This window comes from Polypterus senegalus, chromosome 3 (genome assembly GCF_016835505.1).
Source record: "Polypterus senegalus isolate Bchr_013 chromosome 3, ASM1683550v1, whole genome shotgun sequence".
NCBI lineage: Eukaryota > Metazoa > Chordata > Cladistia > Polypteriformes > Polypteridae > Polypterus > Polypterus senegalus.
Genome location: NC_053156.1, coordinates 126,509,336 through 126,524,585, shown reverse-complemented (window position 1 = coordinate 126,524,585; position 15,250 = coordinate 126,509,336). Strand labels below are relative to the sequence as shown.

Here is a 15,250-nt window from a genome sequence, read left to right as displayed (position 1 = left end):
GCAAAAACCTCAAGTAAACTTTTTTCACGTTGTCATTATGGGGTGTTGTGTGTAGAATTCTGAGGAAAAAAATGAATTTAATCCATTTTGGAATAAGACTGTAACATAACAAAATGTGAAAAAAGTGATGCGCTGTGAATACTTTCCGGATGCATTGTATGAGACTTAATGACAATCAGGACTTGAAGCCTGTAGGAAGAGGTATTGAAAAGAGTGGGTAAATTTAAATATCTAAGATCAGTGGTAGCCCATGATGGAAAACTAGATGCAGAGATAACCCATAAAGTATAGTGTTGATGGAACCATTGGGAAAAGGTATCAGATGTATATGTATTGTGTGATTGAACAGTTAAGGCAAAGTTTAAAGTTAAGGTTTTTAAGACAGTTGTAAGAGCAGTTATGATATATGGAGCTAACACATGGGCTATAAAGGGAGCACAGGAGAAGGAGTAAGATGTTTCAGAAATGAGAATGTTGAGATGGACATATGGAGTTATAAAAATGGACAGAATAAGAAATGAGATGATAAGAGTTACAACAAAAGTGGGAGAAATATCTAAGAAAGTACTGGAAAGTAGGTTGAGGTGGTGAAATGAGGAGAGACAATGAATATGTGGGCAATAGCTTGATGGGAACAGAAGAACAAGGGAAAGGAAAACAAGGGAAGCCAATGTGGGGGTGGATGGATAAAGTAAAAGATAGTTGTAGATGCCGCCGTGAGTGGCAGCCTTTCCAGCAGCTCCGTGTATGACTTTATCTTTCTACCTTTTTCTGGACATGGATTTTTACATGCTGAGACTCATCTATTCAGGTAGTCAACTTCTAGCGCTGAGAACAAAGGCCCGTGCCGGTGTGGTTCCCTATTTACCTGACGAGGTAAGAAGGCAGTATCATGGCAGCAGAGCCGGCACTAAGCTAAAGGCCAAGCAGCTAGTGAGGAAGTGGTGATACAAGCCTTCGGTGTCTTCTGTGATCCTGGGAAATGTGAACTCACTACCAAATAAGATCAATGAACTGGCTGCGCTGGTGAAAAATGTCAGGACCTACAGAGAATGCAGTTTGTTGTGTTTTTGTGAAACGTGGCTAACAACTAGCATCCCAGATGCTAACGTTGAGCTACCCGGGTTTAGCACAGTTAGAGCAGACAGAGACCCAAATATCTGCAGGAAGCGGAAAGAAGTAGGACTCGCTCTCTATGTAAACACAAGGTGGTGCAACCCTGGACATGTAAACATTAAAATCTCCACTTGCTGCAGGGACATCGAACTGATGGCCATAAGTCTGTGTCCCTACTACTTGCCCAGAGAGTTTGGACACGTCGTTGTTATTGTTTACATCCCTCCTTGGGCGGACGTGGAAATAGTGTGTGAAATCATCCACTCAACAGCAAGCACAACACCCCAAGGTGCTTGTGCTAATCTCTGGAGATTTTAACCATGTTAACACAACATTACCTGCTTTCTCCCAGTATGTGGATTGTAACATCCGGGGAAATGGGATTATTGACCTAATGTATGCAAACGTTAAAGATGTATACAGCACCACCCTGCTGCCTGTGCTTGGGAAAGCAGATCATAACCTGATTCTGCTTCAGCCTCACTACAAACCAAAAGTGAGGGAGCTACCTACAACCACATGCTCATTCAGGAAGTGGTCCCCTGAGGCAGAGCAGGCTCTGAGAGACTGCTTTGGAACTACAAACTGGGATATCCTGCAGGGGTCACAAAGTAAGAACATTGAGGAGGTTGTTGACTGCACTACTGACTTCATCAACTTCTGTATGGACATTGTAGTTCCACTAAGAACAGTAAGCTGCTATGCTAACAACAAGCCATGGATTACAAGTGACATCAAGGGCCTTTTAAACCAGAAGAAAAGGGCTTTTAAAGGTGGTGATTGTCGTGGTGAAAAATGGTCATCAAGAAGCTTTTTACCTGAAAATGAAGGCTGAGTTTTAAAGCTTTATTGCAATAAAACAACAACACAGACTCAACCCAATTCGGCCAAATGAGATTGAGCCATGAATAGTTCAGAATTTGAAACATATATAGTAATTTCTTATCACTCTGACCTCGCTCAATTAGCTCATTTGCTGTTTTTCTCTGACTCCCTTCTGCACCTGTCTGGCCAATACCTTGAGTTCTCATGGGAACCATCATTATCTTCTGATTTTCCCTGCAGCTGGTCTCCGGTATTTTTACTGTCTATTGTCCATCTTAGTTTCTGTTTTTGTTTATTTTTACTGACCAAGGCCGGTACAGACATTCTCTCTCTTCCATATGATCAGTATGAGCTCAAGCGCGTGCAGAAGGAACTCCTAGTAAAGCTTAGGGCGGCAAAAGAGCAGTATAGGAGAAAGCTGGAGCAGAAGTTGCAGAATAATAGCATGAAGGAAGTGTGGGATGAGATGAAGATCATCACTGGCTGCAGCTCAAAGCGGGGTGCCACCATCGAGAGAGACGTGGAGACAGCAAACCTGATGAACAGCTTCTTTAACAGGTTTGACCACCCTTACCCACTCTCACCTCAGAGTACTGCATCCTCCACCCATCCTTCTGCTGATAGCAGCATAGGAGAGAGGTCCCCCTCCCCCACACACACAATTACAGTAGCCCAGGTAAGCAGAGAGCTGAGGAGGCTTTGTGCCAGCAAAGCAGTAGGTCCAGATGGAGTATCACCACGACTGTTGGATGCTTGTGCGTTGGAGCTGGGGAGTCCTCTACAGTGCATCTTCACCCTGAGCCTGGAACTGGGGAGAGTCCCGAGGCTTTGGAAAACATCTTGTATCAACCCAGTCCCAAAGGTATCATGTCCTGGTGAGCTGAATGACTTCAGACCTGTCGCACTGACATCACACGGGATGAAGACCATGGAGCAGCTGCTGCTTTACCACCTGAGGCCACAGGTCCTCCACTCCCTCTAACCTTTGCAGTTCGCATACCAGAAGAAGGTGGGAGCAGAGGATGCCATCATCTATATCCTACACCAATCCCTCTCCCACTTGGACAGAGGCAGTGGTGCTGTAAGAATTATGTTTCTGGACTTCTCTAGCACCTTCAACACCATCCAACCTCTGCTCCTTAGGGACACGCTGACAGAGATGGGAGTTGATTCATACCTGGTGGCATGGATCGTGAACTATTTTACAGACAGACCTCAGTATGTGCGTCTCGGGAACTGCAGGTCTGACATTGTGATCAGCAGCACAGGAGCACCGCATGGGACTGTGCTTTCTCCAGTCCTATTCAGCCTACATACATCAGACTTCCAATACAACTCGGAGTCCTGCCACGTGCAAATGTTTGCTGACGACACTGCTATCTTGGGCTGCATCAGGAGTGGGCAGGAGGAAGAGTATAGGAACCTAATCAAGGACTTTGTTAAATGGTGCGACTCAAACCACCTACAACTGAACACCAGCAAAACCAAGGAGCTGTGTGACGATGTGGGTTCTGGCTCCACACTCCCTTTGATGTTTGGGAACCCTTGAACCCAACACCGTCGATAATGAAACCGAGAGAGCTAGTCAGTGAAGGCAATAATTGAGCATCTTAGCAAGGGGATGGTTAAAAGTGAAAACAGTGCTTTTATTAAAAATTGTCCATCAAAACAGTGTTCCATAAATAGTGCAGTTCTTCACAGTTCATTAAATAAATAACCCATAAAAAGAACGTGGGAGTAAAACCAATAAATAGAAAAAACAATCCTTAAAACCAGAGGTTAAAATGATCAGGAAGCAGTTTTAAAACGACAACAACTCTGGTGCCTTTCTGGTAGCGTCTCTGTTAGCGTCTCACCTGCTTATCCCGTTTGGGCTTCGCAGCAGGCAAGACGTTCTCTGCAGCTGCCCTCCTACATCACACATTCGAGACTGGAGACCTCCCGATCCCTGGCTTCGGTCTGGCACTCTTCCCAGTCCCCGAGACTTGATTACCCCAATAGCCAGGACGCTCACATTGGGGACTCCATCACCAAGCCTCCCGACTTCCGCTGCCTTTCCACGGCCTTCTGCGGCTCATCGCTTTCCTCTAGGCACTCCCGCTACCTGCTCACTCAGCGGGAGCAACCTCAACTCAAACGCCTGGGTGTTGGCCTAACACCCAGCTTCCTCACAGCTGCCCACGATCGTGCGCTCACCAGACGCACACACCGCCTGTCCGTCTCTCTTGCACCGCATGCTTCCTCGCTCCCTGTAACCTCCGTCCTCTTTCCTCATCTCCTTTCTCCTCTCTCCATTTTTTTTACCCCCCATAAAACCGACTCGCGCTTCTTTTTAAAACGTGAGGGGCCATCACAGCTGTAGCATTAGCCACGGGAGCAATCACGAATGTGGGCAGTTCCTCACCTGTGCACACGGTGAGAAACGCCCACATCGACGACTGCCCGCGGCTCGCTACAACATCGCCTCACGAAGCCGCCTCGGGTGCAGCGATTATTTAAAATGAATGGCCTTTTCTCAACGAGCTGTGGACCCATAACACCACATTCCACCCCCCATAAAACTCCAGTTGCATGGGAAGGCTCCACTCCACTGCCAACCCAATGCAACTGGAGCTCAGGTCCACAGCTTGGCCACTCTACACTGCACTAAAACCAATAAAAGCACTAAAACAATTCCCCACAATAAAACAAACCCAAGCCCCCTTCATAAAAACAGGACATTAAAAGAATAAGAACTTTAAAAGACAATTAAAATGACAGCAATAAATAAATGTCCTTAAAAAGCTCAGTCCTCTAGAAATGTCCTCCTCCGGCTTGGGTACGTGGGTCCTTCCAAAAGTCAGTTACCAATCCCGCTTGCTGCTCTGTCTCCTCTTCTGGCCTCCACTGCTAGCTCATCCCACCGCTGCCACCAAATGGGACGCTGTTTTTGTTGACTGTTTTTAATAAAAGCACTTTTGCACTTTTTACCTTCCCCTTGCTGGAATTATTTGCCTCCACTGACTAGCTCACTCGATAACATTATCGACGGTGTTGGGTTCAAGGGTTCCCAAACATCAAAGGGAGCGTGGAGCCAGAACCCACATCGTCACAAGCTGGTGGTGGATTTTAGGCGGCCCAGGCCCCTCATGGACCTCGTGATCATCAGAGGTGACTGTGTGCAGAGAGTGCAGACCTATAAATACCAGGGAGGGCAGGTGGATGAACACTGATGCTCTGTACAAGAGAGGACAGAGCTGACTATACTTCCTTAGAAGGCTGGCGTCCTTCAACATTTGCAATAAGATGCTGCAGATATTCTATCAGACGGTTGTGACGCCCTCTTCTACACGGTGGTGTGCTTGGGAGGCAGCATAAAGAAGAGGGATGCCTCACGCCTGGACAAATTGGTGTGGAAGGCAGGCTCGATTGTAGGCACGGAGCTGGACAGTTTGAAATCTGCGGCAAAGTGATGGGCGCTGAGCAGGCTCCTGTCAATCATGGAGAATCCACTGCATCCACTGAACAGTATCATCTCCAGACAGAGGAGCAGCTTCAGCAACAGACTGCTATCACTGTCCTGCTCCACTGACAGACTGAGGAAATCGTTCCTCCCCCACACTATGCGACTCTTCAATTACAGCCAGGGGGGTAAACTTTAAAAATATGCAAGACTAGCAAAATACCCGCACTTCGCAGCGGAGAAGTAGTGTGTTAAAGAAGTAATGAAAAAGAAAAGGAAACATTTTAATAATAACATAACATGATTGACATTGTCATTGTCATGAGTGTTGCTGTCATTTATATATATATATATACAGTATATACATATATATATATATACACACACACAAACATATATATACATATACACAGTATATATACATATACATCCACATATATATATACATATATATGCATACATATGTACTGTATATATGTGTGTGTGTGTGTATATATTATATATATATATATACATACACACACACATATATATATACATATATATGCATATACATATGTACATATATACACATATATATACATATCCACATATATATATATATATATATAAAGGATGGGACTCGATTAAAAAAAATAATCTAACTAATTACAGGCTTTGTAATTAATTAATCTTGATTCATCGCATGTAATCGACACGTAAATTTGCCCCAAAGCGCAAATGTTTTTTTCAATTTAAAAGGGTTTTAGTGGGCGACAGAATCAAATAATAGATATGGACATGAATATTGTAAACTCAAGCTCTTTTAATTTCTGAAAAAAAAAATGCATTTAAACTGCATTTCAATTCAAATCAGAATCATCATCTGTGGCTAAAATGAGGCAGACTTAAAAATAAAGTGGTATTCTAAGTACTTTAATTACATGTTCAGAATGGTATTGTCTTTAAATAATAAGAAGAAAAATTTCAACATAAAGTGCAGTTTTTCATCTTAAAAAAATAAGGCAGAAACATAAAAGTTAATTTGACCAGCTTCACCTTTAAACTCTGAGTAACCTTAGCCAAAATTATTTTGTACATTAGGCTAAAACAGTGTAATCATTGAACATTTTGTAATTAGATGTAATTAAAATTACTAACGGTCACGGAAGTCCAATGATCCCCAATAAGAGCCAAAAAGTCAGCTTTCTGTAATGCATCTAATTTTGCTTGCTTTTCAGTGTCATAAAGCTGTTGAATTTTACTTGAAATAGTCTCTCGGCACGGCAGTTGAAAAGTTGGATGACCTGACGCTAACTGTAGCACATTTCCTAACCCCTTATCTTCCACCACTGTTAGTGGTCTACAGTCCAAAGCAATTCATTTTGTGAGAGAATTTGTAAGTTTGACCGATGTTGACTTACTAATTTTGGTCCTGAAGCCAGTCATTTCATCAGTTTTGGGCAGCCGACACCTTTTGTTGGTACTGAAACTCGTACTGCTAGTGCTAAGAACATACACAGTTTCTGTGTTCACTGTAACATGTTTTGCATTTAGATGGTACCGTAAGGTTGAAGTGCCTCGGTGTTATGCATACTCCTTTTTGCACAGTTTGCACAAAACCACGCTTTTATCAAGGCTTCCGTCGGGTAGTCTTTTGAAATGAAATTTTCCTCCAATCAGTCCTAGCAACGCGCTTTCTTCCGACTCTTATATTTTTGTAGCTCTGATGTGTGCATCAATGTAATCGGTGTACCAGGAAATCATGCATTGAGAGAAGTTCCCCTTTGCTTGGAATGCAAAGTGTGATTAAATGCGTTATTTTTTAATGCGTTATGGAGCATATGCATCGAAGCTTCTTAGCTGTGCTTGTGCTAAGAAAAGGAAACATTTTAAAAATAACGTAACATGATTGTCAATGTAACCATTTGTAAGTAGTGCCTGGAGGATTCAGAGTGTGGAGAAACTCTAGAGACAGCGTGTGTATTAACTTGTGGATTTTTCTGTGAGTATTTGGTGGCAGTGTGACAAAGTTGCTTCCGCAAGACCGTGTTAGCTGCGGAGCTCAGCTCAGAGCGAAATGAGGTGAATGGGAGGGGAGAGGATGATGTCACTCCCCCACCCACCTTAACTGTCAATCCCCCCACAAACACAGTGTCTCGGAATTTGCATAAGCACAGCCCTTCACCAGCAATTTTAACTTAGTTACAAAGTGATCAAAACTCTTGTTTATACCCTGCTTCCTCTCATTAAACTTTATCCCGCATTAGTCGTGGGCATGACAAACGCCAGCGGCAGCCTGTCTATGAACTTCATTTAAACTTTAGGTTTACACCGTGCTTTGTTTCCGAAGTAGCTGGAGTCATGAATATGCTTGTATGCATCACTGTGCATGACAAACGGCAGTGTAGCATGTCTATAAACTTAATTTAAACTTACGGTTTACACCGTGCTTTGTTTCCGCAGTAGCTGCACTTATGAATATGCTTGTATGTGTCACTCGCTCGCTTCTTATTGTTTCGCTGCCTTCTCAATTGTATAATGCATGTTTTCTTCAGCGCTTTTTGGAGCTCTTCCTTGTTTTCTACGTACTGCGCTCACAGTCAGTTCACGTGATTACATGGCAGGCGTGATGATGTCACACGAAACTTCGCCCCCCACGGCCATCGAGCTGAACTCCATTACAGTATATGGAGAAAAATAGGTTTCAGTTATGACCATTACGCGTAGAATTTCGAAATGAAACCTGCCCAACTTTTGTAAGTAAGCTGTAAGGAATGAGCCTGCCAAATTTCAGTCTTCCACCCACACGGGAAGTTGGAGAATTAGTGATGAATGAGTCAGTGAGTGAGTGAGTGAGTGAGTGAGTGAGGGCTTTGCCTTTTATTAGTATAGATTATAGACTGTTATACCTGCCTCGCACTCTCCACCTTGCATTTTTTAACTTGCACTGCACTTTTATTGCTCTTTAATTAATATTGTTTTTATCAGTATGCTGCTGGAGTATGTGAATTTCCCCTTGGGGATTAATAAAGTATCTATATATCTATCTAAAATAAGATAGAAGGAAAAGAGCTTGACAGGTGAGGAGGCTGCTTGGAGAAGGCTGATCAAGCACATCAACCCACATAGAAATGAAAAAAGATGAAGAGGAGGAAGAAGAAAAATAAGTTCCAGATTATGTATAATAAGTCACCATTCCCATTCCTCTTCCAGAATAATAACAGATGCCTATATAGATTTTAGTCTCTGAAAATCAAAATACAATTTCTTTAGTCTTTATATTCAGAGTAAGATCTATGCATAATTCCACTAAAAATCTTACTTGATTTATATAATGGTTTTCATCCTTCCCTTGTATTTATGCCTTGATTGAATTATCATCTACATATCTGTTTGATAACGGAATAAATGTTCTGTCTCCAGTCAGTAATATAAAGCGTAAAATCACACACCGAGACAGAAAGCAACAACTGAGCTCCATCACCCACAAAAACTGTTACCATTTCTCACTACCATCTCTTTGAATACTAAAATCATTCATGCCTCCTTTACTTATGTTATTCATAACATATCTATGAGTTTCATACATGCCAATTATTAACTTTAGGCTCAGTGAAGTATACTGTAGGTAAAAAAAAAAGCACAAATACTGTATCTTTGGTTATTCTTATCATAATTCATCTGTCTCACAAATCTATATTCTGAATGAAGTATACATGAGAATGGTATATTATCCTTTAAGGAATACAAAAGGTACTAGTAATACAAATGAAACTAAAAAATAAAGGCTGCTTGTATGTAGCTGATACATTCAGTAGAAGTTTTGGAAATGTATTGAAATTTTCCAGTTAGGTATTAATCACAATATTATATACTCCTTTATTCTTCAGTCATGTTAATGAAAAAATAGCAACGTACCTTCCCCGAATTTTTGATATTGTCTTTTCCTCTGATTTCAAGGAAGCATCCTCTATTGCAAAGTTAGCACTTTCTACCTGATTAGGCACTGGAAGACAGGCATCGTGAAGCCAAACTTTATTAAACATATTTTCTTCTGATACATTTGAAGTATGACATTTGGCAAGTGAAGGTTCTGAATTTAGTGTCTTGATCACTAGAAAATAATCAAATTAAATAACAATTTTAATTTCTGTTAGTGCAAGGTTATTTACTTCTGATATTAACAGGAAATTTGAGTAAGACTATTCAAGTGTTTGCTAAATTTTACTGTTAAGAGAAGGTGCAGTAAAACTTTTTTTATATCACCAATTACTAATTATTAAATGTGCATGAAAAAGTATTTGCTCTGGTTGTAATATGACCAAGCTGTGCGCTGAGCTTACTCTTGAGCAAGCAACGTACAGTTGGCCATGTGAACAGTAATCTTGTTTCAAATCTCACAGCTTGGATTGCTGCTGTCATAATCGGTTTGAGTTTCATGGTTTGTTTCAATTACGACAGTATTTGTAGGACTTATGTTGAAGAGACATTCGGCATCTGTCAAGCGTTGTAAGTATACAACCGGTTTCATCGATAACTTCACATCCAGCTTTTGAGAGTTTAAACATTCATAAACATCAAAGTGTCCACTACTGAAATCGTCACCTGTCAATTTAAGATGTTTAAGAGGCATTGGCGGTTGTCGAAAGGTGTAAAATATTTGGCCATTTCGGTACACTTGAAAGCGACAACTGGACAATTCACCGGCAGCCATCAACTCACATGCAGATGCATAGGTGAAGGGCTTATGCATTTCACTCTTCTAGTGCTCCTGTGTAGAATAATTATCTCCTGTACCATCATCAGTCCACACCTTGAACCTGTCCCAGTCATTCAATACATAAGACACAATGTTCCTCCGGATATCAAGAGTGAGCCTGATATGGCCGTGCAATATGTAACAAAGAGAATGGAAAAGGTAGGTGCCATCTCCGGGCATGGAAACCACTCGGTAAGTGACAGTTCTTTGATCGATGGTGATCACCTCGATAAACATGTTAATGGCGGTACGGTTGGAATGATAAAGGAAATGGGTACCTGAACAATGTAAAGTAAGTCTAAAATACCTACACAGTAACTATAATCGTAATAAATGAACAATAAAACAGCGGAGAAGCCGTGGATTAAATAAAAAGGCTGTAGTTATCAGCAGGGAGATGTGAATCCCATGGCGAAGCAAGGAAGGGAATGTAGAGACTGGAGCGACGGACGGCCTTATATAGGCAGGCAGCCAACAATGTGGGACGCGTTGGGATGGGAGACCCAACGCCGCCTCACACGGTGACCAAGCTGCAGGCTATGGACGTATATATGTACGTAAGTAGGATTCAGTTAGCGTTTTGAACTCGCGTACCAAATTTCTTGAAGATGGGCCCATAAGTAACAAATACCATTGAAAAGTTCAATATGGCGGCCGACAGTGGCATCATACCACCGAAATAAGTACCAAATTTCAGTCTTCTACCTAGTACGTTGGGAAGTTGGAGAATTAGTGCCACCTACCGCCATAAATGGAAAGTTCAATATGGGGCTGACAGTGGCATCATACCACCGTTGGAAAGAAATAAGTGGCATCATACCACGAAATACATTGGTTTCGATTAGCGCAGGGAAGCCACCTACCAAATTTCGTGAAGATGGGGTCAGCCTTCTACCTACACGGGAAGTTGGAAAATTAGTGACGTTGGAAAGTTCAATATGGTGGCCAACAGTGGCATCATACCATCGAAGTAAGTATGTACATCGGTTTCGGTTAGCGCAGGGAAGCCGCCTACCAAATTTCGTGAAGATGGGGCCATAAATAAGAAAGTTCAACATGGCGGACGTTGTCGACCGTTATGACCGTTACGTGTAGAATTTCGAAATGAAACCTGCTTAACTTTTGTAAGTAAGCTGTAAGGAATAAGCCTGCCAAATTTCAGCCTTCTACCTACACGGGAAGTTGGAGAATTAGTGATGAGTGAGTGAGTGAGTCAGTGAGTGAGTCAGTGAGGGCTTTGACTTTTATTAGTATAGATTTGTTATCAAATGTTCAAAGAAAGACTATTATTAAATAAAAGGGATTATTATAGTTAATTGTAATACTTCAGTTATTCCTTAAAGAAAGAAATAAAATATTTACAGCCAGTGTGAACATTTTAATTTTACCTTTACATCTGATCACTCTAAGGGGTGTTGGTGTGGTAATACATTTCTTTCTGGATGAGTTGTGCAAAACTGGCTATGCTCACAGCCGCAGTGACTGGCATGCACTTGCTAATAAATTCTTCTTTGAGCTTCGCAAACCATGACTCCTTTCACTTTGCTACTGCAGACAGCCTTCATTTGCATAAAAAGTCACACCCAATTTTTCTGTGTGATTGCTGTCAGCACTGGGGTGAATAGGGGACACGATGCTTTGGAAGGCCTGCTTGTTAGAGCATTTTTAATGACAAATATCAAAAACATAAAACAACATGCCTCAGCTAATTTTTTATTTCAATTTCAATCAAATCTGTAAAGGCATTTTTGATAATTTGGGGTATTTCTTTTTTTTTGTGGGTAAAGGTTGATCCCTAAAGACTGATATATTGAAATGTTCGTTCTTAGCTAATACCTACTGCCATGGATGTACATTTTTGCAAAATTGTTCAGATTTAGTGTTTCTGTTGAAGTGAGTGGGTGCATTTTATATACACTGCTTAAAAATTAAGGAAACACTTAATCACCACAGTTTAACACAAAGTTAATAAAGCTTCAGGGGTATTAATCTGTCCAGTTAGGAAGCAGAAGTGACTGGGAATCAACTTCATCTGCTTTGTTGCAAAAGAAAGTGACAATAGGTGCACTGGAGAGGCAACAGCAAGACAACCCTCAAAAAGGGAATGGTTTTGCAGGTGTAGGCTACAGACCACTCCTCTCTCCTTATCTTTACTGACTAATTATTCTCTAGTTTTGCAGGTGTCCTTTCCACTATGGTAGCATAAGGCAGTACCCACAGCCGATTCAAGTTGCACAGGTAATCCAGCTCCTCCAGGATGGCACATCCATGTGTGTCGTCAGAAGAAGGTTTGCTGCGTCTCCCAGCACAGTCTCAAGAGCATGGAGGGAGACACCAGGAGACAGACAGTTTCATAAGGAGAACTGGACAGGGTCATAGAAAGGTATCAACCCAGCAGAAGGACTTGTATCTGCTACGTTGTGGAAGTAGGAACATTGCCAGAGTCCTACAAAATTACCTCCAGCTGGCTACTGGTACACACGTTTCTTTCTGAGAAAATTGTCAGAAACAGAGTCCATGAGGGTGGCACGAGAGCCTGACATCCTCTAGTGGGACTTTGCTCACAGCCCATCACCATGCAGCTCAATTGGCACAGAATATCACAAATGGCAGCTCCCCCATTGGTGCCTTGTTCTCTTCACAGATGAGAGTAGGTTCACAATGACCACATGTGACAGGCATGAAAGAGTCTGCAGACACTGTGGTGAACATTATGCAGTCTGCAACATTGTCCAGCATGACCAGTTTGGTGGTGGGTCTGTGAAGGTATATCTTAGAGGGTCGCACAGACCACCATGTGCTAGGCAACCTCCATATGCTAGAAATGGAATCCTCAGAGCCATCGTCAGATCTCACACTGGTGGGTTGGGCCCTGGGTTCCTCCTAGTGCAGGACAATGCCCAGCCTTTTTTCTATCCAGAGTGCATAGTTCTGCCCAGCCTCATGTGGCCAGAGGGTGTAGGCAGTTTCCTGGATGACAAAAGGCATTGATGCCATTGACTGGCTGATATGTCTCCCAGACCAGAAACCAATTGGGACGTTATGCCATCAAGTAGCTGTCAAGGAACTCACTGATGCCCTGATCCAGGTCTGGGAGGAGATCCCCCAGGACACCATCCACCATCTCACCTGGAGCTTTCCCAAACATTGTCAGGAGTGCTAACTGGCACATGGGGGACATACTGAGTCACTGAGTCACATTATGATTTGCCGTGATGAAATTCATGCAAGTTGGATCTGGTTGTGTCTTCAATTTTTGACTTTGATTTTCAGTGTGATGTTGAATTCAGCCCTCAATGGGTTGCAAATTATGGTTTCCAATGACAGTTGTTACAGCATTTTGTTCTCAATGAATTACACAATATTACTCAGTAAAGATTTTGCACTTGAATGTTTCATTCATTGAGATCCGATGTGTGATTTAAGTATTCCCTTAATTTTTTTGAGCAGTACATATACATATATACACATATACACATATACATATATATATATATATATATATATATATATATATATATATATATATATATATATATATATATATATATATATATATATATATATATATATAGTGATGAACAACACGCATGGGTTGACATCCTTGTCGGAACATTAACAAAGATGGCAATATGCAGCTGGGCACATTGGCATCTCAGTAGGGCTGGACTAAAGACGCTTACCTAGCAGGGAGGCCAATGTGATGGAAGGACAGGGGGAAACAACCTAGCAGGGCTACATGCTTCCCCAACATGCTAGGTGGCAGCATCTTGCAGCGACATTACTTCTACAGACACCCAGAAGGGCAGCCTTGTCGGGTTCTATGGTTGCTGCAGGGATCTGTGATCCCTCCTCTGTGGGGTTTCTTTTTAACCCAGAAGTGCTTCCAACTGGCTGTACCCTAGCACCAGTAGTATTCTAAGCCCTAAGAAGCCACTCAATCTTATTTAGACGAGATGGAGAAAGGTGGATGAAGGACAAATACCTCCTGGAGAAACAGAAGAGTGAAAGAAGTAAGAGAGTTGTGCTTGTGTTTATTATTACAAAGAAGTCAATTTGTAAGGTATTTCATTACAATAAACCTTGTATTCATGGTATTTATGTCTGAGATTAGGGGGCCTGCAATTCCCCCTAGCAGTTCACAATACACACACACACACATTTATTCACATGTTTTAAAGCTACTTTTATGTGCTTCCACTAACATATTCGAGATTGTATTATTAGAGTTGTCTAACTTCAAGGAGCTGAGCCACATGAACATCTCGTTAATGTAGTTATTCTGAAATACTGAATAAATACATTTTTTTAAGTATGTTTTAATGTTTTAGCTCATTTAATCCCTTTTGTAGAACAGCCACAGATACAGATAAGTCAGTAAGAAAATATATGGATAGTTATATAGACACGTGTAGCCATGTCCACTATATTCAGATGCATACAAAGTCTCCATTACTGTATTGTGGCTATGCATAGAGCTGCATTAAAAAGAGAATTGATTTTGGTATCATTTGTAAATAACTCAATCAAATACATTATGTAACTTAAAGTGATTGCAACTCACAGTTGGCTGGTCATGGATAAATGTCATAATAAAAAAGCCCTTTTTGCCTGTAAAGGCAAGTGCTATTTATTGCTTTATTAGTTTAAACCAAGAAGGATTTTTAAATAACTGGCACAATACTAGTAATCCCATGTTAAAATTCAAGCACTTTAGATTCAAAGCAGAAAACCTGGAATTAATTATTGAATTAAGAATTCTCTCCCACATCTTGTATGTCTTGTTAACCTGAACTGAACACAAGTGATGAGTGAACCCCATGGTTTTAGCTTTGCACGAGTTTGGTGATATTGTCAAAATGTTTGGAAAGTTTGCCAAATTCAACAAAATACAGTGAAGTCAATGGGATAGGTGGAACTAAACTAGTTTTATAATGGTGCGATACTCATTTGAGTTTTCCTGAGGGCTAGGGAAGTGCCTGCAAGCTATGCTGAACTGATTATGGGCGTCAGACTCCTAAGGTTTGTTTTGACAGTATAGCTAATTCCATATGCAATCAGCCCATGGACCGTTCCTGTTGTGTGGCAATTTGGCTGTGGCTCTGGCAGATGGAACTCGAAGATCA

General features: G+C 41.5%; 1 protein-coding gene across 1 annotated transcript in view; it reads right to left on the bottom strand.

Annotated features, from left to right (window-relative positions):
* Window positions 1-15,250, bottom strand: part of armc2 (armadillo repeat containing 2) — a 190,101-nt gene that overhangs the window by 136,909 nt on the left and 37,942 nt on the right. The window contains exon 7 of the mRNA XM_039747898.1: window positions 9,284-9,479. Coding sequence (XP_039603832.1) covers window positions 9,284-9,479 — 196 coding nt within the window. The remainder of the gene's footprint in view (window positions 1-9,283; window positions 9,480-15,250) is intronic.